General features: G+C 46.0%; 1 protein-coding gene across 1 annotated transcript in view; it reads left to right on the top strand.

The window, feature by feature from the left end:
* Nucleotides 1–24,606, top strand: part of CNTRL (centriolin) — an 83,459-nt gene extending 58,853 nt beyond the window's left edge. Inside the window, exons 25-43 of the mRNA XM_068973845.1 lie at nucleotides 435–627; nucleotides 3,330–3,460; nucleotides 3,603–3,743; nucleotides 3,847–3,973; nucleotides 4,722–4,886; nucleotides 5,568–5,727; nucleotides 7,176–7,291; nucleotides 7,376–7,593; nucleotides 10,873–11,030; nucleotides 12,100–12,173; nucleotides 13,199–13,387; nucleotides 13,796–14,021; nucleotides 15,466–15,671; nucleotides 16,604–16,744; nucleotides 18,105–18,377; nucleotides 18,548–18,610; nucleotides 21,815–22,021; nucleotides 23,948–24,034; nucleotides 24,278–24,606. Of these exons, the coding sequence (XP_068829946.1) occupies nucleotides 435–627; nucleotides 3,330–3,460; nucleotides 3,603–3,743; nucleotides 3,847–3,973; nucleotides 4,722–4,886; nucleotides 5,568–5,727; nucleotides 7,176–7,291; nucleotides 7,376–7,593; nucleotides 10,873–11,030; nucleotides 12,100–12,173; nucleotides 13,199–13,387; nucleotides 13,796–14,021; nucleotides 15,466–15,671; nucleotides 16,604–16,744; nucleotides 18,105–18,377; nucleotides 18,548–18,610; nucleotides 21,815–22,021; nucleotides 23,948–24,007 (2,848 nt within the window). The 3' untranslated portion in view covers nucleotides 24,008–24,034; nucleotides 24,278–24,606. The remainder of the gene's footprint in view (nucleotides 1–434; nucleotides 628–3,329; nucleotides 3,461–3,602; nucleotides 3,744–3,846; nucleotides 3,974–4,721; nucleotides 4,887–5,567; nucleotides 5,728–7,175; nucleotides 7,292–7,375; nucleotides 7,594–10,872; nucleotides 11,031–12,099; nucleotides 12,174–13,198; nucleotides 13,388–13,795; nucleotides 14,022–15,465; nucleotides 15,672–16,603; nucleotides 16,745–18,104; nucleotides 18,378–18,547; nucleotides 18,611–21,814; nucleotides 22,022–23,947; nucleotides 24,035–24,277) is intronic.
* Nucleotides 24,607–25,277: the final 671 nt, after the last annotated feature.

Below are 25,277 nucleotides of genomic sequence, written 5' to 3' on the forward strand. Positions count from 1 at the left end.
TCACCACAATTTTACTCTAGCAGAAATGTAGAATAATTTTGAGGGAAATAGATGGTTGTCTTGGGAGTGGCTTGCTTTATTTTTATACCACAGAAGAATTGAAGTATCAGCATTGTCTTGACTAAGTGTTGATTAAAAAAAAAACTTTATATTTAAAAGGGCAAAACAGGAGCATCATACATTATACATACTATTCACTTATTGTCAGCAATATGCCACGTTGAGTAAAAATATGGTAACATAACCTTGAACTTAGGTATACTTAGACCTTGAACCAAGGTAAACATAGGCCTTGAGCTTAATCAGATGTAGCTGTCTGTCCTATCCCTTCTCGTATTAGAAGGTCAACGTGCATCTTTTTATCACTAGGCTATAGGTATTGATATGGTCACATTTAAAATCTCTCTATGTGTGTGTATGTGAATTTTTTTTAGAGACTTCATTGATGGAAATGTTGAGAGTCTTATGAATGAGCTAGAAATAGAAAAATCACTCAAGCACCATGAGGATATTGCAGATGAAATTGAGTGCATTGAGAAGACCCTCCTGAAACGTCGAGCGGAGCTCAGGGAGGCTGACCGACTGCTGGCGGAAGCCGAGAGCGAACTTTCATGCACAACAGAGAAAGTATGTGCTGCTGTGCTTGGATGGAGGGGCCTCACTGTCCCCCGCAGGATGGGTTAGAAGGAGAGCGTGTAGGAGCGCAGTCGTCAGAGTCAGGCTGCGCTCTGCTGGTTAAGGAGCTGCAAGGATTTGGGCAAGTCACTTAAGTCTCCGAGCTTTGCTTTCCTTAACTGTAAATTCAGGCTAAGAAAACCTAAGCTGGGGAACTTCCCTGGTGGGCCATTGGTTAAGAATCTGCCTTCCAGGGCAGGGGACACAGGTTCAATTCCTGATCAGGGAGCTAAGATCCAACATGCTGCGTGGCAGCTAAGCCCACGCGCTGCACCTGCTGAACTTCAGGGAAGACCAGCACAGCAAGAAACAGACCGCCCAGGCTGCTCCGGATGAATGGAATGAAGTCGCGTATTTAAAGCTCCTGAAAGCCGTTTAGTTCCTAACACAGCCCACCTCCTTATCCTGTGGGTGTTAAAAATTACTTGGGCTCTAATGTTTATTAAATGGGTTAACCTTATATTCTTATAAAATAACAAGGGACCTCATAGTCAGACTCTTAGTTACTCTCCAGGTTGACAGTTGATATAAAATCAAGTATTTTTTGCCCTGAGGTAATATTCTTGAGACTTAAACACAGAGTAATTTGGGGAGAGAAAGGAACTGCCTCTTATTGAGCCCCTGTTAGGCCACACGTTGGCTGTTTTATAAATACCTCTTCGTTTAATTTTCCTGGCAACGCTGTTAGATGGTCGTTAGCCCAGTTCCCAGATGTAACTCAGAGAGCCTGGTCTAGCTTGTGGTCACGTGGCTGAAGTCCTGCCTCACCAAAAGAGCTTTTTAGCTAGATGGGAATTCCAGGGTTAAACAAAGCCCCTCATCCACATGGGGCACCTCAGGGACTACTGGTTTTACATTGTTGTTTCAACATGGACCGATTTGAATGAATAGAAATCTGTTACCCAGGAGCTGAAATGAAGGATTTATGAAAGTAATTCTGAGTGGTGGCTTTTTAAGAATGGAAAAGTGTCCCCATCTTCCTTTCAGATGATCAGTTGCCTCTTCTGTCGTATGGTAGATCACTGTGAGAGCAAATAGGTGTGTGAGCAGGACCAGAGGAAAACCTGTTGGTGGTGTGTAAAAGATTACTGAGACCGGTAGTTGGCAGAGGGAGGAAGTGAACCTAGGTTCAGGCTAGTGAGCTTCTCCTCCTTCACCTCCCAAAATGACTCAGGGAGGCAGCTCGCTCAGGAGGAAGAGGGAGAAGGTGCTGCGTTTTGTAAGGAATGTGCCAGACTTGTTAAAACCGGACATACACGGAGATAAAAAACTGCTTGGAGATGTGCTGGCTTTCCACAGTGGGAAATGAGTTTTGTCCAGTGGCTTGCTGATGAATCTGGTCGAAGCTGGCCATCCAAAGTGGAAAGCAGTGTGATGAAATATTTAGCACTTCGGGAGCCAGCCAGACCCTCTTGCGTCCACACACAGTGTTTACCAGATGAGCTTCGCATACAGACGTCTCTGACTTGCGTGCAACTGCAATGCGAAGTGTCTCGCTGAACAGTGAGTCACTGCTCAGCCACGTTCTAACGACACTCTGGTTTTGGATCTCTCATGACATTGTTTTTAAGCCTCTTATTTTAGACAGAAAAAGAAACCAAGCTGATAGGGAAGAAAATGCTGTTTTTGCCAAATCTTGTATAGGAAGGTTTTGAAGTATTAAATATTTGATTCCCAGTCATAATTAAACTATCCTTAGAGTAATGGGATTTTACTGAAGATAATATCAAGAGTAAAGGTGGAGGCTCTAGGAACTCCCGCAGTGGTCCAGTGGCTGAGAGTCCGCCTGCCAGTGTGTGAGACGCAGGAGCAGTCCCTGGCCTGGAAGGATTCCAGGTGCCGCAAAGCGACTCGCCCATGTGCCGCCACTGCTGAGCCCAAGCTCTGGCGCCTGTGCTCCACAACATAAGAAGCCCCAGCAATGAGGAGCCTGCAGCTGCGCCTGGAGAGCAGCCCCCACTCACCGTGACTGGGGAAAGCTCACACGCAGCAGTGAGGACCAGCTCAGCCGGAGATAAATCAATAATCTTATTAACAGAAAAATCTCTATGGAGGGAATTTTGGTAAAATAACGTCTTTGCCACTTAATTGGGTAGCTATTCACTTTTTTCTTCTCTTTTTAAATTTTTTTTTGGGGGGTGGTTGTTTTGGTTTAGATAACTTTTACATGAAAAAAATAATAGTACAGACTATTTTTAAATAGAAAATCATCTACCATCTCACCACCCTCAAATTACTATTTTTAACTTTGCAAAGCCTTTCTCTTTGTTGACAAGATACAGTTTTATATAGTCGCTCTTATAGTGCTTGTACCACTTTACATTTATTTTTTTTAGTTAACATTTTATATTAACATTCTTCCATGTTACTACCTTGTCATCTTATTTTAAAGACTACGCAATATTCCATTGTGTTGATGCATTATCACTTGCCGAATCAATTATTTGTCAAGCCTTACATTATCTCAGTATGCAATGAGCAGTTTTATATAGCAGTTCTTCTGAATTCTTTTCTGAGAACTGGCAGGTGAAAGTGAATGGACATTTTTATCACTCTTTCGGTGTTGTTTTCTAAGAGTTGTGCCAAGTTACAATCCCAATAGTTGTAAGAGAATATTGCAGCTGAATTGCTTTTAATGACAGTTTCCTTTCTAGACAAAAAATGCTGTTGAAAAGTTCACTGATGCCAAGAGGAATTTGTTGCAAACTGAGAAAGATGCTGAGGAGTTAGAAAGGAGAGCTCAGGAAACAGCTGTTAACCTTGTCAAAGCTGATCAGCAGCTCAGGTAGGCAGACTCGCTCGGCCACTGATACACCCAGTGAGATGAATGGGAAGTTTGATTCTAAGAGGATGGTAATTGCTTTAGGATAAATAACACGTCACGTCAAGGCTAAGGAGTCTGGGGGAAATAAAGCGATGTGTTTCAGATTGTTGCAGGCTGACACAAAGGATTTGGAGCAGCACAAAACCGAGCAAGAAGAAATCTTGAAAGAGATAAACAAAGTTGTTGCAGCAAAAGACTCAGACTTCCAGTGTTTAAACAAGAAGAAGGAGAGACTAACAGAAGAGTAAGTGCGGCCTCGGCCCGGCTTCGCGGGGCCTGTGCCGGGTGAGGGCCCCCGGGGCTCGGCCTCCCTACCGATTTGCTCTAGTGCTACCGGTGCTTTGTAGGCTGCAGAAGCTACAGAAAGACATCGAGACCGCAGAGCGCGCTGAGGGTCATCACCTGCAGGTCCTGAAGGAGTCGGAGGCCCTCCTGCAGGCCAAGAGAGCAGAGCTGGACGAGCTGAAGAGCCAGGTATGGCAGCAGCGCCTTGAAAGCCAGTTCCTGGGGCTGGGAAGCCTCCATTCGTGTTGCGGTTATAAACATGATATGTGTTTGATTGTGGGAAAAACTGGAAAATACATAGTAAAGTATGATTGAGGCTATATATCCGAGTGGATAGGAATAGAGCCCAACCCAAATTTGAATCTCAACTCAAAACAATATCTTATTGAATGAGTGAGTCTGAAGACATGATCTTTCTGAGATCGTTTATGTTAAATGTGTGTGCAAATATTTGTGTTTGAATTTTTAGTCTCTGCCAAACTGCAAACATGGTCATCTGATAAGGGAGGACAGTGAATGTTGTCTGTTTCCTTCCTTTCACGTGTCTGCATTTTCTGTTTGTCTGAAACTGAATATGTATTGCCCTTAAAATTGTAAGTTTTAAATTTACAAAACGAGTAAATTTCTTAAATCCCTGCCTGGCTTTCATTGCCAGGGTGGTGTCAGTTGGAACGAAGCACAGATAGAGAAGCTCTTTGAAACCCTGACCTGAGGGGTGATCGTTGCTTTCCTGTCATTGTTCTCGCTGTGATTTGAGCGAGCTCAGGGCCTTTATTAGGCATGTCATGCCTGCATTCCCCAGCCCGGCCTTTCTGACTCTTGCGGCCAAGATAACCAAAGTTAGACTCCCACCTCCACACAGCATTTGGCTGGACGAAATATTCTCCATCTCAGCACTTTGGTCAAGCTGCGTCTTCTTCCCCTCTCTCTGATGCAGGTGACGGGTCAGCAGCAGGAGATGGCTGTCTTGGACAGACAGTTGGGGCACAAGAAGGAGGAGCTCCATCTGCTCCAGGGAAGCATGGTCCAGGCCAGAGCTGACCTCCAGGAAGCGCTGAGGTTGGGGGAAACTGAAGTGACTGAGAAGTGCAGCCACATCAGGGTGTGTCTCTCAGTACTTTCTAAGAGCCCTGTAGTTCTGTAGATTTATTTCCGGATGTTTCTGCTGGTCCCCCCAAGATGCAGATATGAGTCCCTGAGTCTCGCCACCCGCCCCACCAGCTCGCTAGTCTCGAGCCTCTGGGGCTGTCGTGTGTCGCTGGCCCTCCATGTTTTCTGGCCATGCCTGAGGTCTTCTGCCTCTGCGTTTCTCATGCTGTTTCTTCAGGACTTTCCTTTCTGGGAATGCCCAGATCTGACCTAGTTTGCATAGTTCAGCCTCACGCCACTAAGGGACTTCCCCAGCTTTTCCTGGAAGCGATTTATCTTGCTTCTGAGTTGGTAACGCTCTGCACATTTCCTACAGAACCTCAGCCTTTCTTGATCATGGTTCTGTCCCCGGCCTTACTTCCCCGAAAGGTACTAACAGCCCCTGGAGGGCAGGAGAGGGACCTGAATCAGCCTTTTCTCTGTAACACACAGCCTTGCCCATAGTAATAATTGTATATACATTTTAAATGTAAATATGTCAGTGTAAATACAGTGCTATTCTTAATGTAAAACACAAAGATGAGCTTGTTTTCAAATGAGAATTTATATGTGAGACAATTAATAACAGAATTGATTTTAAAGTATTTTCTGTTCATAACTTGGTAGAGGTGGGTTGACTTTTTTCTTTGCATAGGAACTAAAAGGTCTTCTGGAAGAACTGAGTTTTCAGAAAGGAGAACTGAATGTCCAGATTAGTGAGAAAAAAAATCAACTTTCACTTATAAAGCAAGAAATTGAAAAAGAGGAAGAAAATCTTCAGGTAGTTTTAGGGCAGATGTCTAAACATAAAACTGGTAAGTTTAAAGTTTAACCTTATTTCTAATCAAAGAAAGGCAGATTATAAATGGAATATTTAAATTAACTGAAAGCAAAATTTTCATTGCTACCAGAGTGTGATGAAAGATCACTTATAGGCTGTTGATTGAATTATAAAGTGAAACAACCTCCCAGTGTCTTAAACTCTTAAAATACACACCTGTCAAACTTACTAGGTAGCCATTTCTATTTATCTAGAGAGGGCAAGCGTTTATGCACATCACAGCAATATTTATTTCTATTTTTCAGTTTTATTAAGAAATAAGCCTTAATTTCCTTGTTTAACAATTTAGCTGAGTTACTTACAGTAGAATTTATAATGACAAAATTTGGAAACAAATGACCAATTTAAAAACCATATTTTAACATTTAATGGCATGCAAAAATACTGATAAGAGTGAAAAAATAGATAAAAACCAAGCATTGCACGTAGTCTTAACTTGTTTTAAAAAATATGCTGGGGGGGCTCCCCTGGCAGTCCAGTGATTAAGACCTCGCCTTCCAGTGCAGAGGTTGCAGGTTTGATCCTGGTCGGGGAGCTAAGACCCTACATGCCTCACAGCTGAAAAACCAAAACATAAACGAGACGCACTGGTGCAGCAAATTCAGTAAAGACTTTAAAATGGTCCACATCAAAAAAAACTTAAAAAAAAAGACTGTTAAAAGTCTTAAGTGAAATGAAAGTCACTCAGTTGTGTCCGACTCTTTGCGACCCCGTGGACTGTAGCCTGCCAGGCTCCTCTGTTGATGGAATTCTCCAAACAAGAATATCTAGAGTGGGTTGCCATTCCCTTCTCCAGGGGATCTTCCTGACCCAGGGATCGAACCTGAGTCTCCCACAATGCAGGCAGATTTTTTTATTGTCTGAGCCACCAAAATATTTAAAAAGTAAAATATGTGTGTGAGGGTGTGTACATGCCCACACAGAAGCTTCCGGAAGGAAATTGTCAAGGTGCTGTTGCAGTGGTGATCATCTTTGGATGGTAGGATAATGATGGGTTTTAATTTTTTTCTTTTGTACTTTTTTCAGATTTTCTATAATGAACAAATATTCTTATAATCAGAAAAAGTTGTTAATATTTAGAAATCTATATTTCAAAGGACAAAAGAATTGATATATAAATTTCAGCTGATATAGTTTGAAGTTTTTCTGTTTGATTTAAAATCTTTTAGGTAGGGTATAAGTTCTTTTAGAACTAGATCTTTTTTGAATATTTGTTTAAATTTTTTCAGCAAATTAACGTTTAGCAATACTTTTAAAGGATTTTTTTGTTCAAAATGCAATTAATTAGCTCCATTAATTCAGCACAACAAATATGTATTTTATTACCTATTGTTACATCAGCCAATAGCATTATCTTCTGTCTCATTTTGTAAATGTTTCCACATTCAATTAATAGCCTGGACCATGCTTTGTTTCTGTTAGAACTTAAGAATATTCTGGACATGTTGCAACTTGAAAACAATGAGCTGCAAGCTTTGAAGCTACAACATGACCAAAAGATGTCTGAGTTAGAGAAGACTCAGGTTGAAGTGCTGGAGGTAAGACACCAAGGCATTTCACTGGTAGCAGACCACGCAGCCTTTCCCCATTTGTACGGCTGAGTCCTCTTTCACCTTCTTTAGGAGAAACTGGAGCTGGAGAATTTGCAGCAGACAGCCCTGCGACAGAGAGGGGAGATCGAGTGGCAGAAGCAGCTCTTAGAGAGGGACAAGCGAGAGGCTGAGCGGACCACTGCTGAGACCCGAGCATTGCAGTTGTGTGTTGAGTCTTTGTGCAAACAGAAGGAAGATCTCGAGGAGAAATGTGACAGCTGGGAGAAGAAGCTGGCACAGACCAAACGGTGAGAGCAGGAACGAACAAGCTTGCAAGGCCCTTTCTGGAAGGCCAAGGCCAAAGCATTATAAAGACACTGTTTAAAAAATTGGAAAAGGCAAAAATAAGAATACAAAATATACCACAAACTCAATATCACAGTACAATTCACCAGTAGCATTTTGGGATGAATTTTCCTTTTAGGCTTTTTTCCTCCCTTAAAGCATTTTTTTTTAATAACTTGTGATTTAAGTAAAATAATGTATGCTTGGAATATGTGAGTCAGTGGAGAAATATACCTTGTTGTGGGTAGGAAGGCCCAGTATTAACCCATTGTTAAGATTCAGTTCTCCTCAGATTGATCTGTAGATTCAAAACAAGCACAATTAAAATCCCAACAGACTTTTTCAATAGAAATTGGCCATCTGATTCTGAAATTCTTATTGAAATGCAGAGGACCTAGGATAGAAGCCTTTTTAGCTATGACACCAAAACAACTTTAACAAAGACTAAAAGTCCAGAGCCGACAGTGTGATTTTAAGACAGTGCACAGCCATGGTGATCGGAAGCACTGTGGCCTTGGTATAAAGGTCGGGAGAGAGGCCAGTGCAGCAGAACAGAGTCTGCAAGTGAACTCACAGAACATGCACAGCTGATTCTGACGAAGATGCAAAATAGAGGAGAGATGGTTTCAAAATATGTTGCTAAAAGCACTGCGAAAAAATGAACCTTGATCTATACTCACACCAAGTATGAAAATTAACTCAAAATGGGTCATTAACATAAAGGTAAAACCAAAATATAAAACTTGTAAGGGAGAAAACTAGGTTAAAAAGTCTTCATGGCCTTGGGTTAGGCAAAAATTCCTTAGATAAGACCCTGAAAGCATGATCCGTAAAAAAGTAAATTGATAAAATTGAACTTCATCAAAGTTTAAAATTTCTGTTTCTTGAGAATTCCCTGGTGATCCAGTGGTTAGGATTCCATGTTTTCACTGCCAAGAGGGCAAGTTCAATCCCTTATTGTAGAACTAAGATCCCACAAGCTTCACAGTGTGGCTGGGGGAAAAAAAAAAAAAAAACTTGTTTTGCAAAAGACACTGTTGAGGCAATAAAAAGACATCTCAGACTGAGAGAGAAATCTTTGCAACTTGTATCTGATGAAAGACTTGTACCCAGGATGTATATACATGGATAACGAACTCTCAAAACGCAGTAATTAGAAAATGAAGAACCCAATTTGCAAATAGGCAAAAATTTGAACATTTTATTTAAGAAAATAGATTAATGGCAGATAAGCACATGAAAAGATGCTCAGTGTCATTAACAATTAAGGAAATGCAAATTAAAACCACAACTAAATATCATTATATACCTATTAGAATAGATTAAACACTGACCACCAAATTCTATCAAGGAACTTTCATACACAATTGGTGGGAGTATAAAATGTCAGTAAGAGTACTTTGCAAAATAGTTTGGCAGTTAGACTTAAAAATGCAAACATACACCTACTAGGAGATCTAGCTTTCCCACACCTCGAGGTGAAAGCGTGTGGTGTGTGCGCACGCAAGCATGCTAAATTGCTTCAGTTGTGTCCCACTCTTCACACCCTGTGGACCGTAGCCCACCAGGCTCCTTTGTCCATGGGATTCTCCGGACGAGAAGACTAGAGTGGGTTGGCATGCCCTCTTCCAGGGGATGTTCCCAACCCAGGGATCAAACCCACATCTCTTGTGTCTCCTATATTGGCAGGTGGGTTCTTTACCACTGGCGCCACCTGGGAAGCCCAGAGGTTAAAGCCTGCGTCTATATAAAAACTGTACACTGGTGTTCATAGCAGCTTTATTTGCAGTAGCCAGACACTGAAAACACCCAAAATGCCCATCAGCTGTTGGATGGGTTGGCAGATTATGGTATATGCATACCATCGAATGGGCTTCCAGGTGGCACAGTGGCATGGAACCCACCTGCCAATGCGGGAGACACAGGTCCACTCCCTGGGTTGGAAAGAGTTCCTGGAGTAGGGAATGGCCACCCCCTCCAGTATTATTGCCTGGAAAATTCCATGGACCGAGGAGCCTGGTGGGCTGCAGTCCATGGGGTCGAGAGGAGTCGGACACAACCGAGTGACTTCCCTTTCACTTTTCATTTTCATGCACTGGAGAAGGAAATGGCAACTCACTCCAGTGTTCTTGCCTCGAGAATCCCAGGGATGGGGGAGCCTCATGGGCTGCTATCTGTGGGGTCGCACAGAGTCGGACACGACTGAAGCGACTTAGCAGCAGCAGCAGCATGCCATCGGATGGGCTTCCAGCTGGCACAGTGGCATAGAACCCACCTGCCAATGCGGGAGACATAGGTCCACTCCCTGGGTTGGAAAGAGTTCCTGGAGTAGGGAATGGCCACCCCGCCAGCATTGTTGCCTGGGAAATTCCATGGGCAGAGGAGCCTGGCAGGGTGCAGTCCATGAGGTCACCAAGAGTTGGACAGGACACAGCATACACACGGGCGCACCGTCGAATGGGCTTCCCTGGTGCCTCAGTGGCAGGGAGTCTGCCTGCCGATGCGGGAGAGGCGGGTTTGATCTCCGGGTCAGGAAGATCCCCTGGAGAAGGAAAGGACAGCCCACTCCAGTGTTCTTGCTTAGGAAACCCATGGACAGAGGAGCCTGGCGGGCTACAGTCCATGGGGTCACAAGAGAGTCGGCCATGACTTAGGGACTGAACAATAGCAACAGACCATAGAATACTACGAGGCAACGAAAGGCAAAGGAGTATTAATAACATGCAACTACGTGGCTGCGTCTCAGAGTAATTATGCTCAGTGAAAGAAGCCAGACAAAAACCAGTCCATAGTGTGACTCCTGTTCATGTAAAGGAACATGTGCTCATACATACATTTTTTTTTTTGACAACTCTTATACATAAAATTGTGTTTTTTGCTTTTTCACTTATAAGTTAAGTCCATTTTAATCACATGTTTGGAATTATAAGTGCTATCCATGTTGTCCCTGGTTTTTATAAAACTTCAATTTTAGCAAGTCACTTTTTGAAATGACAAACATTTCCAAATGTTCTATTTGGAAAGCTGAAAATAAGGGCTTTTTTTTTTAAGACTGGGTTGAAGAGCCTTACAGTTTGTTAATATTTATTAATGTTTGTTATGTTAGTAAATTATTAATAATTTATTAATATCATCCAGACTCCACAGCTGCGTTGTGACACGTAACACTATTCGTTAGTTGTCTGGTATTTGTGCTTGGACATTTTGTGTTTGACGGTCTAACAGCCTCGCTTGTATCGTAGGGTTTTAGCAGCCACAGAAGAGAGTAGCAAAGCAAAGCAATCAGACTTGGAAAAGTTGGAACTGGATATCAGAAAACTGCACCAGGAACTAGACCAGCTAAACAGAAACAAGCTCTCACTGCACAGAGACATCGCGGTTGTGCAGCAGCAGCTCCAGGGTAAGAGGCGCGGCGGGGAGGCGACTGTCTTCCTTCTGCCGGAGTCTTTGTTTAATTGTTTGCTTTCTTATTACAGAAATAGATCATGCTGGAGGGCATGGGGTTTCTTTTAGAAGTGAGAAAAATGTTCTAATATTAGGTATGGTGATGGTTGAACAACTCTGAATTTACCAAAAGCCAGAATTACATCTCAGTAAAGCTGTTTTTTTTTTTTTTATGAATTCATATTCCTTATAGAACAGTGTTAAAACATAGCAAAGTGACAAAAATTACTATTGACCACACTCTTCAGAGATAATTTCTACTAGCAATGTAGTAAATATCCTTCAAGATTTTTCCTTGAGGGGTAGTGTGTGTGTATAGATTTAAAAGCAAAGATGGAAATAACGTATTTATGACCAAATCTTTATAAATCCTCATGATTGTTTATTTATGTTACTAAGTAATTCCAGCCACCAGTATACTTGTTGAACACTTCCTGTGTACTGGGCATGACTGTAGATGTTTCATATGCATTTTATCATTTAATTCTTATAACATTTTTATGAGGTAGAAACTATGATTTCCCCCATTTAAAGAAGCCAGCTTAAACCCAGTTTCCTTGGGACTTGCTTAAGCGAGAAGTGACCTGCTCAAGCTCACCCAGTTAGTAAGTGACAAAACCAGTACAGATAATAAAATTTATTTTCAAATTGTCTTCCTGAAAGGTTGTACCAAATTTACATGTTTATCAGCAGTGTGGAAGGTACCTGTTTTTAAACCACGCACCTCATCAACACTAGGTATTGTGTGTGCGTTTTTTTTATTATGAAGTTTTGAACCTGTTAATCTTTTTTTTTTTTTTTTAACATGTAAGTCTTTAAAAAACGCAAGGCCCCAAGCCCAGGTCTGGCTTGCGCATGTGCCTCTCTCTCGGCCTTGAATAAGATAGGGTGGCGAAGTCACCTGTTACACCGTAACAGAAGGAAGCATGAATTCACTGTCAGTCTACATGTTTAAGGGGACTGATGGGAAACTGGAAAATGTATGCATATGTATTTCTTACTCTATGTAAACGTCATTTCTGTAGAAAAACGAGAAGCAGTAAACTCACTACAGGAGGAACTAGCTGACGTCCAAGACCACCTGAACCTCGCGAAACAGGTGAGCCTAACAAACGTAACCTTCCAGTAGTGTCCCGCAGGTGTGCAGAGAGCTGCTTGAAATAACAGGTCAGAGGCTGGTTCCTTCTGATATGAGCAGGTCCCGTAGAGCCTTATCTAACACAAATGTAATATATGCTAAACCTCTGATGCAGAGCAATAGTTTTCTAGTTTATTTTAGCCCTAGAATTCTCCATTCAAACAATGTTTTGCTCAAAGCTAGTAAGTAAGGTGGCTAGAAGACCCCCGTAGTTGCTCAGCCGCCATTCTGGGGGCTTCAGGGACCAGACGGACCTCTCTTCCCCGTGGCACAGATGAGGCCTTTAGGCTTCTCAGCGTCTTCCTGCAGGGATTCAGTGTTGCCCTGTGAGAGTATTGCCGTGAGCTGAGTTCCAAAGAACCTCAAGCAAGTTTTAGACCTTAGTTTCTACTCTGTAAGTTACAGGTTAGATAAGACATCTAAATGCTCTTCCTTCTACCTTTACGATTCTGTGTTTCTAAGATGTATAAAACTTATAAAGTATTTTGTCCTTTAAAAAGTCTTACACGGTTCTTATGAACATTTTCTATGTTACTAGAAATATGGAAACTTTTCCAAAAGTGTTTAATTAGGGTTCTTTGAAGAAAGAAGTATTTATTGTTTTGTGAATTTTTTTAAACCTGTATAAATATTTCAGATGGTAACAAAACCATGACTTCAGGTTCAGTTTCAGTCAGAGTTAAGGCTTGTTCACAGCTCTTCTTAATCCTAGCAATCCTGTGAGGTGGGTGGTGTTTATTCCCACCTCAGTGACGAGATGGCTAAATTTCGGAGGAATCAAGTCTCTTGCTGAGGTTCTATCATCTTAGGTACTAAACAGAGGGAAGTCAGTGATTAGATGGAGCTCTGGGTGTCTTCGCATGTTTATTGCAATGCTGAAGGATGTGGAGCTTCCATCTGGGCGGGCTTAGGTGGCGCAGCTGTGGCACTGGCGCCCGTAGTGAAGGCGGCTCTGTCCGTGGTTTGAGTTGTTCTTTGCCCTGAAGGACCTGCTCCGCACCACCAAGCGCCAGGACGTCCTGCTTGGCGAACAGACCAGGCTGCAGGCGGACCTCCAGGAACGCATGAAGAGGTTGGAAGCCTGCCAGAAAGAAGAGGAAGCAAAACAGCAGCACCTGCAAGCGCTTCAGAACGAGGTGGAGGAAAGCAAGACCGAACTCGCCCGCCAGGAGACGGTACTGCACCCCGCGGGCGCCGCAGAAGAGCTGATGCTTCCCCGGCGGAGCCTGCTGAGGAGCTCCCACTCTGGGTCTCGCTCGCTGTACCTGCCCTGTGTGACCTGAGGGGGATTTCACACCCTCTTTGCCTCCCTTGGTATTAATATTACGGATCATTAAGACTGTAGAACAGGCCCCATAAAGAACCGTGGTGGCCACCTGTCAGTTCCTGCATATCCCCTCCTCACATGCTAGCCAGATGGTTTTCCGTCCCCACCTGATGCCTTTTGCAAAGAGAACTCCCTCTCTATCACCGTGGGCTATTCGCTACTTTCTGTTTGAACTGGAGTCCAGCTAGTGTCCATGAAGATTCCCGCGGGACATTGTTTGTTAGCTGGTGACTAACTGAGGGTGTTCTCTAATAAGACGTTTCAGAGACTCCAGAAAGAGAGAGAAAGTGAAGAAAAAAAGTTAGAAGCCAGTCGAGCGACCCTGCAGGAGCAGCAGCAGCAGCTGGAAAAGGAAATCGCAGCCCAGAAGAGCACGCTGGACCAGGTGCTCAGCCAGGTGCTGGGGGCCGAGGAGCGCGCCAGGACTCTGCAGCAGGAGGCGAGGTGGGGTGAGACCCTGGAGAAGACGCTCTCCCAGACCCGTATGTATCTCGGAGCGCTGCCAGGGTCGGGGGGGGACCCGCTGACTGTCCTACGAAGCGTGTAGAGGAGGCCCGGGCCTCGGCCGTGGCCCAGACAGGGGGCAGGACCGGTGTGGGGGGACATGCAGCCCCTCACTCGGTCCTCCGGGTCCTGCGAGAGATGAGGAGGCCGGCCCAGAGCAAACAGAGTCTGTCTTTATGGAGATGGAATTTGATCCCGACACAGTCAGGTGTTTCTCCTTGACTTTATCGCTTTCTTTGAGAATGCTTTTTCAAGGAAGTGGAATATTAAGGCAAAGAAGTGCCCAAAGGTGCCCTAAAGGCTTTCTATAAAACTACATTAATTCTGAGCTTTGGAACAATGATCCATTTCATCTCAGCCTGTTACAAAAAACAATATTAACAGTTCTATGATACAGTTGTTGGCCATTGGGTCTGTTTATTCTTTTGAGCCATACGTAAATGAACTTGACTCCAGGGCAAAAGATGGTTCTTACGTCAGTAAATGAATTCTTTTTCCCTCAGACTTCAGGTTTTAATAATGCTCAGAAAATGATGTTCTCCCCTGTGAAAACTTTGAGGACTTGGGTTTTGAAAGGGTTATTACTCCTTTTTCCCTGGGAACTCTTGATTCAGACCCAACGTTCCACATTTTGAAACAAACCTAAGTATGCTGAGTCCGACCATGCCAGCGGTGTGAGAAGCGATGTCTGGGCAGGGCGCTGCTTTACACAGGTCGGTTAGAAAAACCTGTGTTAGATATCACTGTTGCGTGTAAGCGTCATCTGTTGAGTATACTCACCGTGCATCAGGTGTTTGCACGCATGATCCCCATTAAACACCAGGAAATGGGCTCCTTCTGGAGAAAATAAGACTCATGCCACTCCAGAGCCACTGTTCTTTCCCTGCGCTGCCTCCCATGAAGGAAGAAATACTGTGCCCCTCCCTTCATTTGAAAGGAGGTTTATAACAAAGCATTCCAGGGCTTCCTTGGCCGTCCAGCGATTGAGACTCTGCACTTCCAATGCAGGGGCGCGGGTCCAATCCCTGGTCGGGGAGCTAAGATCCCTCGTGCCTCATGGAGCAGCTAGAAATGTAAAAGTGGAGAAGGGGCGTGAACAAACGTTTAAACGAGCAAGTAAGTAACCGGCGTCTCGGCAGTCTGCTCCGTGTTCCACGAGCCTCCCAGGATTGGTGCTCTCGGGTCTGAAAGACTCAAAAGAGGAAATGGTGGACGCCTGTCACACTGGAATCAGGTCCTTCAGGAACAAACTACATCAAAGGGCAGCCTTCTCTGAACCTTTCTCTGGGCTGCCGGTGTGGGTCAGGGGGGAGTTAGACAGCTGGCTGGTGGAAGAAAGTGGCTGAGCGAGCAGCATGTCCTGTGCAGTCTGCCTCAGCCAGCCCAGGGCCTCGGGCTGAACTACCTGAAATGCTGTTTCAGAATGCCAGCTCTCCGAACGGGAGCAGCAGTTGTTGCAAAAGTCAGCTGAGCTGCTGGCTCTTCAGAAGGAGGCGGACTCTCTGAGGGCAGACTTCAGCCTCTTGCGAAACCAGTTCTTGACAGAGAGGAAGAAAGCTGAGAAGCAGGTAGCCAGCCTCAAGGAAGCGCTCAAGACCCAGCGCAGCCAGCTGGAGAAGACCCTTCTTGTGAGTACCCACTGCCCCGCCCTGGCAACTTGTGTGCTGACGCCTTTCCATTGTTAACTAGCATACGGCTTCCATGTAGAGAAAAGACTGGGCAGCCCAGTCCCTAACCCAACTGTTGATTTGGGTACCTCTGTGCATAGTTTGTGCCTGAAGCTAATGGTAGATGTTGCCTGCGTCTGGGCTCAGCCCTGGCGGAGTCGGCTGGCTGGCTGGCTGGAATGCTGATCACAGGCTCAGACAGCACCCTCGGCGAGCCAGCCTCTGCACACCTCTCCAGCGAGGGTGCAGGGGTTTGGGGGCAGGAAAGCTTCTGAAGACCCTCTTCCCCAGCTGCAGTCTGTGCTCACAGGCTTTCTCACCGTGCCCTTTCTGGTCAGCATTGGCTTTAATCATTATCCTAAAACTAGCAGGCTCAGTCTGTCATGCTCTCATCCCTGAGACAAATTGTGGGTGGTGGTACTCAGATGAGTTGAAAACAGTTTCTGATGCCTCGAGACCGACGGGCAGTGATGGGGGCTGTCCCAGAAAAGGGTTTTCCTAACCCTCTGGAGGAGTTCATGTCACCCTGCAGTGTGAGTGTGGCTTTGCGTCCGGATGTATTTCCCAGAGGGCAGCACCACTCACAGCCAGTGTCGTGCAACAGGACTGCGAAGAGAGTAGGCAGGTGTCTAGGCTTTAATCCTCCCAGGAGCCCCGTGATGGTGGCTGTTGTCCATGTCTCCCAGACAGGGGAGGGTAACCTGATCTCAGTGGTAACACGGCACACCTAGGGTTCAGGCTTTCTGCTCCCGGCTCTACCACCGCTGCTGCAGAAGGCTGGTCGATCATCCCTTTTATAGCTGGAGGCCAGACAGGAAACGAAGTCTCAGAGCTAGTGAGTGTGCCAGGCAGCCGCGCGCCCCTCCTGAGTCGCTCTCCTCCTCCCCTGCTAGGAGCAGAAGCAGGAGAACAGCTCCATGCAGAAGGAGATGGCAACCATCGAGCAGGTGGCGCAGGACAACCACGAGCGGGCCCGGCGCCTGATGCGGGAGCTCAGCCAGATGCAGCAGGAGTACGCGGAGCTCAAGGAGCAGGTGAGCCTGCAGCCCCGGGCGCGGGGCGGGGCTCAGCGGCACTCGTGCAAGGGGCGTGGCTCTGTGGGGACTGTCAGACTAGCGGTCAGATTGTTCTTCTAGTCCTGAAATTTAGAACTTTCCACAAGAAGAAAGTATTTGTTCAAGATACACTCCTAAAATGCCCCCAAGATACACTTTTGAAATGCCTTAAGTTCACCAAACTTGTTAGTTTTTGAAAGAAAAATGGCAGTTCTTCAGCATAAAATTTTATCAAGTCCCAAAGTGCTGTGTTGAAATACTAGATTTTATGCCAGAAACCAATCTGTAAGAGACAAACTCCCAAGGAAACCTCTGATCGTCTGTTGTGCAGCCGGGCCGAAGAGAGGAGGAGGACGGTTCGTCCTCGATGGAGGGTCTCACCCTAGACCCCCCTGTGTCCCTCAGCCCGTGTCAGGGACTGGGCCGCCCCAGAACTGTCTAGTCAGCCCACTCGGGCCCCTCGACTGACCCTGCTACACTTTGTCCTTTGGATGACCCCATGTGGCCCTTTAGTTTCATCTGTTCCTATAACCACCCTCCCAAAACACACACACACACACACACACACCATACCACACCACCCCACCCCACCCCACCCCACCCCACCCCCTGTTTGGTTCAAGAAAAAATTACTTTTAAAGGCCCCTCGGCCTCTCTAAATTTGGGAGGGCAGTTAGCAGAGAGTATGACTGTAGTTTCTCCACCGTGCTCTTTATGGAGAGAGCCCCATAGAGTGGTCTCGGGTATTTAACACAATCTGTGGCACCTGAGGAAACCTCCAGACTCCCCACCACCAGATTCTTCACATGTAAAATGAAAACATTCAAGCAGACCTTTGCTAAGCCCCGTTCAGTGCTAACATTTATAACCTAGACCACCTACAGCTTCTTTCAGTAAATGCCCCTTTTCTCATTTGAAGACCACTAAGGTGCCGCATATGAATTCTCACCTAGCTCTCACGTTTCAGGACACAGGAGGTTTAGAAGTTAGCTAGCTTGCCCTGAGTTGTCCTGGTGCTGTCTATTGGAGGTGGGGCTGGAGCCCAGCTCTGTCCAGCTGCAGCGAGGCTGGCTTCGATGGTGTAGGCCACCTGCACGCAGCACCACCCTGGGCTTTTCCATACGGGAGTCGCTCCAGTCGGAAGGCCAGTAAAATTGTTCGCTTGGTAGCTTAGAGATACTTGAGTAGCTGGGAAAATGGCAAATTTTTACAGTTCTAATCATAATAAGTAACATTTGTAGGTCTTTTGGTATATGATACATGTATTTAAAATGTTAAATCATTAAATAACAGTTCATTTCCAGTACCTGGTGGTATTTGACTCTCACTCGCTCTGTAGATGGTAAACCAGAAAGATCTGGAAAGAAGACAAGTAGAAATCAGTGAAGCGATGAGGACGCTTAAGTCTGAAGTGAAAGACGAGATCAGAGCCAGCCTGAAGAACCTCAACCAGTTTCTCCCGGAGCTGCCGGCAGACCTGGAGGCCATTCTGGAAAGGAGCGAACACCTAGACGGAGGGCTGGAAAGCTTGAAGGAGAACTTTCCATTCGCCCTGAGTGAGAAGCCATCACCTTTTGAAGAGAAACTGCATTTTTCTCACGTTCACATAATGGTAAGGGCTTGTTTATCCTGCTGTTCTCTGGACTTCCTGAAAGGGCCCTTTGGTCCCCACCTCCCCCAGATAAGTTCAGACAGACTGGAGGGTGGGAGGAGGGAAAGGCGGGTTGGTTATGACGGTGGTGCTCAGAGACTCTCTGATGGTTCCCTTTTCGTCTGAAAAAGGATGAACACTGGCGTGGAGAAGCTCTCCGGGAGAAACTGCGTCACCGTGAAGATCGACTCAAGGTTGCCCTTTTAAAAGAAAAAAAAAAAGTATAAGCTGCTCAGCCTGTTGAGGGTGGGGGAACGTGCTCTGTCGCAGCTCTCACAGTAGGTTTATAGGTTACACGTCCGAAGCTCAGAGAGGTTGGCATCATAGTTAATCAGCGCCAGGGTCAGGGTTCAGAACCATGAGTTCTGGTGCTCAGCCCAGGGTTCCTGAACCCTCGGTAATGCTGCTTTACCTCAGCTGAAACTGATAGGACCCGCAGACAGAAAATAGAGATGCGCTGATAAAAACACGGCTCACAGGCCTGTGGTCGAGGGAGGGATTGGGGAAACCAGAAAAGTAGGCATGGGTGTCAAATGAGAAGCTGTTTGGCTCAGGATATGTTGAACTTGAAGGCTTCATGAGACACACAGGGAAGGATGTCTGTCTGTAGGCAGCTGAAAATAGGTGTCTAGAATTTAGTTGTAAGTTCAGTTCAGTTGCTCAATCTTGTCCAACTCTTTGTGACCCCATGAACTGCAGCACACCAGGCCTCCCTGTCCATCACCAACTCCCAGAGTTTACCGAAACCCACGTCCACCGATTCGGTGATGCCATCCAGCCATCTCATCCTCTGCCGTCCCCTTCTCCTCCTGCCTACAGTGTTTCCCAGCATCAGTATCTTTTCAAATGAGTCAGTTCTTCACATCAGGTGGCCAAGTATTGGAGTTTCAGCTTCAGCATTAGTCCTTCCAATGAATATTCAGGACTGATTTCCTTTAGGATGGACTGGTTCGATCTCCTTGTAGTCCAAGGGACTCTGAAGAGTCTTCTCCAACACCACAGTTCAAAAGCATCAATTGTTCAGTGCTCAGCTTTCCTTATAGTCCAATTCTCACATCCATACATGACCACTAGAAAAACCATAGCCTTGACTAGACGGACCTTTGTTGACAAAGTAATGCCTCTGCTTTTCAATATGCTGTCTAGGTTGGTCATAACTTTCCTTCCAAAGAGTAGTTCAATTCAGCTGCTCAGTCCTGTCCGACTCTTTGTGACCCCATGAACCGCAGCACGCCAGGCCTCCCTGTCCATCACCAACTCCCAGAGTCCACCCAAACCCATGTCCATTGTGTCGGTGATGCCATGCAACCATCTCATCCTCTGTCGTCCCCTTCTCCTCCTGCCTGCAATCTTTCCCAGCCTCAGGGTCTTTTCAAATGAGTCAGCTCTCTGCATCAGATGGCCAAAGTACTGGAGTTTCAGCTTCAACATCAGTCCCGCCAATGAACACCCAGGACTGATCTCCTTTTGCAGTCCAAGGGACTCTCAAGAGTCTTCTCCAACACCACAGCTCAAAAGCTTCAGTTCTTCAGTACTCAGCTTTCTTCACAGTCCAGCTCTCACATCCATACATGACCACTGGAAAAACCATAGCCTTGACTAGACGGACCTTTGTTGGCAAAGTAATGGCTCTGCTTTTGAATATACTATCTAGGTTACTCATAACTTTCCCTCCAAGGAGCAAGCATCTTTTAATTTCATAGCTGGAATCACCATCTGCAGTGATTTTGGAGCCCAGAAAAATAGCCACTGTTTCCACTGTTTCCCCATCTATTTGCCATAAAGTGATGGGACCAGATGCCATGATGTTAATTTTCTGAATGTTGAGCTTTAAGCCAACTTTTTCACTCTCTTTCACTTTCATCAAGAGGCTTTTTAGTTCCTCTTCACTTTCTGCCGTAAGGGTGGTGTCATCTGCATATCTGAGGTTATTGATATTTCTCCAGGCAATCTTGATTCCAGCTTGTGCTTCCTCCAGCCCAGCGTTTCTCATGATGTACTCTGCATATAAGTTAAATAAACAGGGTGACAATATACAGCCTTGACGTACTCCTTTTCCTATTTGGAACCAGTCTGTTGTTCCATGTCCAGTTCTAACTGTTGCTTCCTGACCTGCATATAGGTTTCTCAAGAGGCAGGTCAGGTGGTCTGGGATTCCCATCTCTTGAAGAATTTTCCAGTTTATTGCAATCCACACGGTCAAAGGCTTTGGCATAGTCAATAAAGCAGAAATAGATGTTTTTCTGGAACTCTCTTGCTTTTTCCATGATCCAGCAGATGTTGGCAATTTGATCTCTGGTTCCTCTGCCTTTTCTAAAACCAGCTTGAACATCAGGGAGTTCACGGTTCACATATTGCTGAAGCCTGGCTTGGAGAATTTTGAGCATTACTTTGCTAGCGTGTGAGATGAGTGCAATTGTGCGGTGGTTTGAGCATTCTTTGGCATTGCCTTTCTTTGGGATTGGAATGAAAACCGACTTTTTCCAGTCCTGTGGCCACTGCTGAGTTTTCCAAATTTGCTGGCATATTGAGTGCAGCACTTCGACAGCATCATCTTTCAGGGTTTGAAATAGCTCAACTGGAATTCCGTCACCTCCCCTAGCTCTGTTCGTAGCGATGCTTCCTAAGGCCTGACCTAAAAATGTGGGGGTGAAGAGTATAGTGGGGAGCTGGGAAATGAGAGTGAGGCGGGTAGAACCAGAGAGGACAGCGTGCGTCTCTGAAGAGCGGCCACTCGCCTCGAGGGCTGGGAGGGAGCCACGTGCAGTTCCGAGGGAGTGAAGGCCCTTAACATCAGATAGCCTCCGGCCACACGTGGCTGTTTAAATGGAAATTCGCTGTCATTAAACCAGATTAAAAATTCTGTTCAGTTACCACACTTCACGAGCTCGGCAGCCACCCATGGTTAGAGGTTACCATAGAGGGCGGCAGATTTAGAACAGGGAACATTCCTGTCGCCGCAGGAAGTTCTGCGGGACAGTGCCTGCTGGCAGCGTTGACTAGAGGATCGTTTCAGAGGTGCCGTGGGGGAGCCGGGAAGCACCGTGGGTTGAGGGTTCCGTACACTGCGAGACACTCAGAAGGCCTCAGTGTGAGCCCGCCATCGGAGTCTGAGCAGGCGCCTAACGAGGAGGAAGCGGAAACCCCGAGGGTCGTGACAGTGGCGCACAGCGCACAGGCTGAGGGAAAGGCCCAGTTAACGAGGCTACACGGGAGACGTCTGGCACCTGCCCGCCCCACCTTCCCCCCTTTAACTTTTGCAGACAAGAGGATTTTCAGCAGCCACTTCTGTTCTGACGTCAGATTTGCCTTTCAAATGTTAAACGTGAGGAAGCTACTCAGCACTAGTTCTGACACATCCCTCTGTAAAGCCCTAAGTCTTCCCGTAACACTTTCAGGCCCAGCTCCGACACTGTATGTCCAAGCAGGCAGAAGTGTTAAGCAAAGGGAAGCGGCAGACCGAGGGCACGTTACACAGCCTGAGGAGACAGGTCGATGCCTTAGGGGAGCTGGTCACCAGCACGTCTGTGGAGTCCCCGTCGTCAGCCACTCTGTCTCAGCGCGAATCTTCCCTTGCAGAGGACTCCCATCTTGGACCAAGTCAGGTAGGAGGCGGCTCTTCATAAGTGGTCTGGCTTGTACACGGAAAGTCCCTGAAAGCTTTGAGGCCCACAGCCTAGAGGAGACTCAGAAGGACACAAAACAGTGAAAGTCGCTCAGTCCTGCCCAGCTCTGCAGTCCTGCTGACCATACCGTCCACGGAACTCTCCAGCCCCGAATCCTGGAGTGGGTGGCTGTTCCCTTCTCCAGGGGATCTTCCCAACCCAGGGATTGAAGCCAGGTCTCCCACATTGCAGGCGAATTCTTTACCAGCTCAGCCAGCAAGGAAGCCCAAGAATACTGGAGTGGGTAGCCTATCCCTTCTCCAGAGGGTCTTCCCAACCCAGGAATCGAATCGGGGTCTCCTGCATTGCAGGCAGATTCTTTACCAGCTGAGCTCCAGGGAAGCCGAAAGGGCATGAGTTTCCCCAAGATTTGAAGGTGGAAGGACACGAATGTCACCTTCAGATCTCGGGGAAACTTGTCTTAGGGAAGACTCACAAAAGTTTTCATGGTCCCCCTGGGAAAACTGGAATCAATTGGTTGGTAGTAAATGTGTAAAGAGGATAAGCTGATGATTTAGGAAATCAACTAGGAAACAGGGACATAGTTAATTCTCCTATGAAGGCTTTCCACTGTTTGGATTTCCTTATCATCTATTTGGTAAATATAACGAGTTTAGGTAATTCCCTGCTGGTCTAGTGGTTAAGGATTCTGTGTTTTCACCACTGAGGGCCCGGTCTGCCTCTCACTGGGGAGCTAAAATCCCATAAGCCATGTGGCACAGTCAAAAATAGAAGAGTTGAGACCTCTGAAGCCAACTTGTGTCCCAGTTTAGTCTGTCCACTTGGGAAAGGTGATTGTGCCAATTGTTAGTCCTAAGTGAAGTTTGAACACAGTTTGAACTCTTAATTCAGAATCTGTTTAAAAAACCACAGCACTGGCTTTCACGTTTTCTGTGTGAGACCTAGATGAGGTTAGTAATTATTTAGAAGGAACATAAAATATATTAATGGAATCCGTAAATAAGAAGACAGTATTCCTGTCAGATAATAGCTACCATGTTGCATGCCTAGTGTGGGGGTGTGGTGGCTCAGCGGTAAAGAATCTGCCTGCGATGTGGGACTTGGGGGTTCGATCCCTGGTCAGGAAGATCCCCTGGAGGAAAGCATGGCAACCCACTCCAGTATTCTTGTCTGGAGAATCCCAGGGACAGAGGAGCCTGGCGGGCTACAGTCCATACGGTCAGAGAGTCAGACATGACTGACGCGACTCAGCACGCAGCGTGTGCGCACTGAGCACTGCGTGCATCGCCTCCCTTACATCCTGGGAGCCAGGATTTATCCTTCTCTATGAATAAACTGTAGAAAACAAAAAATGATGTCACGGTCACAGCAAAACACGAAACCAGGATTTAGACGCTGATCTCTCTTTACCGCAGAGCAGTGTGTTGCGTGTGAGCCCAAGAACATCCAAGGCCAGTTTGCATCTTTAATAGACACACAGCTTGCTCATTAGCAGCAGAGCCAAGATGTGAATGCGATCACCTTAAATCTTCCACGGTAGGACCCAAGTCAGATACAGGCCAGGACCGTCATGGGCCTCAGGGCAGGCCGTGAGGGCGAGTGTCAGAGGCACAGAGCTTTGTAGAGATGGCGACTCCGGAGGTGAGCCCCGAAGAGTGGGAGACAGGCACGCAGGGGTGTGGGCGCCAGCTGAAGTCTTCAGCTCCCGTGGCCGCCAGAGACCCGCAGCGCCCCAGGCCCAGGAGGGCAACGGAGGCGGCGGGAGAGCCACAGCACGTAGAGAGGGTTTTGTCAGAAGTATGTTGGGTTCCGGAGTCTCAATCTATTGTTATGTGGGATGAAAATCTGAACTAGGTTGGAGTTAGGGGTCTGGCTTCCGAGCTGAACGCTTTATCTTCTTTCCAGAGCTCCTTCCATCAAGTTCTCCAAGGTCCATCACAGTCAGTGGACAGTTACCGACACTGATGCTGTCCTCAGCTTCCTGCTCACAGGGTACATGTTACAGAAAGTTCTTTTATTTATAAGTAACTAGCACTTTCAATCGGCAGATGTTGAATTGTAGCTTATCATACAGTCTTAAGAAAAGTAACCGTCTTACTTTTATCCTGGGTAATTTGTATGATGGGTCATCTTAAAACAATTTTCCAAAGAAGTACTCAAATATATTTACCTGTTCGCCATGATGCTATCATCTAGTTCTGTGAATTTAGCTAAAACCTGTTTTTACTGTTGCAGGAATTCGCCCTCAGTCCTTTCCCATCCTGCTGTAGGACGAGTGGCTCAGGCAGATGGAGGAAGACGCTCTCGCCTAAATATGAGGAAATAACCTGCTCCACCACCTCACTGACTTCACTGGAACGTCACTTGGCTTTTGTCGAGAGCCAGTCAGTCCAGACGCTGAAACCCCACCGCGGTTCATCCCACTGCTGCGGCGGCTGTCAGCGGTTTGGAAGTCCCCTGCACACACGGGAATATTGTATGCTATTTGAACCAGGGTCGTATATGGCTGAGGGTTTTCTTTTTTAAACCTTTGAAATGCATTATGATGAAACCAGTGCTGATCTGAATCTATGAACTGGTAAAATCTGCAGTTAGAAATGCTAAGAACAACATACTTAGGCTCCTCTTTATTTATAGTGCCAGAAGTTATTTTTGGATTTTGTTTAAAATCTTATTTTCATATGAAAATAAAAGATAAAATGTGGGTCTGACATCTGACTTTACATTTCACACATCTACAGTAAAGCTATATATTTTTTACCCTAATTCCAAGAGAATGTCAAATCTTTGAGATGGCTTTCCATCTCTGTCTGCAGGTTGAAGTATGTTGTATCCATCAGTGATTTGAAAATGCCTGTCATAAAACCATAATACATACTTCAGATGCCTTTCCTCAGCGAGAAACATTCTTTGGTGCAAAATTAGAATTTTGGGAAATCCACGTGCATCTTTAGTCGTTCAGTCACGTCTGACCCTTTGTGACCCCCACGGACTGCAACCCACCAGGCTCTTCTGTCCATTTGGTTATTCGGACAAGAATGCCGGAGTGGGTTGCCATTTCCTCTTCCAGGGGATCTTCCTAACCCAGGGATCGAACCCGTGTCTCTTGCTCTGGCGGCTAGATTCCTTACCACTAATCCACCTGGGAAGCCCTTGGAGAATCCAACTCAGCGGTAAATTCAAACTGTGTTCAGACTTTAGGGTTGTTTTAAAATATTCCCAGGAACTATTTTGT

Source organism: Capricornis sumatraensis, chromosome 6 (genome assembly GCF_032405125.1).
Source record: "Capricornis sumatraensis isolate serow.1 chromosome 6, serow.2, whole genome shotgun sequence".
Classification (NCBI taxonomy): Eukaryota; Metazoa; Chordata; class Mammalia; order Artiodactyla; family Bovidae; genus Capricornis; species Capricornis sumatraensis.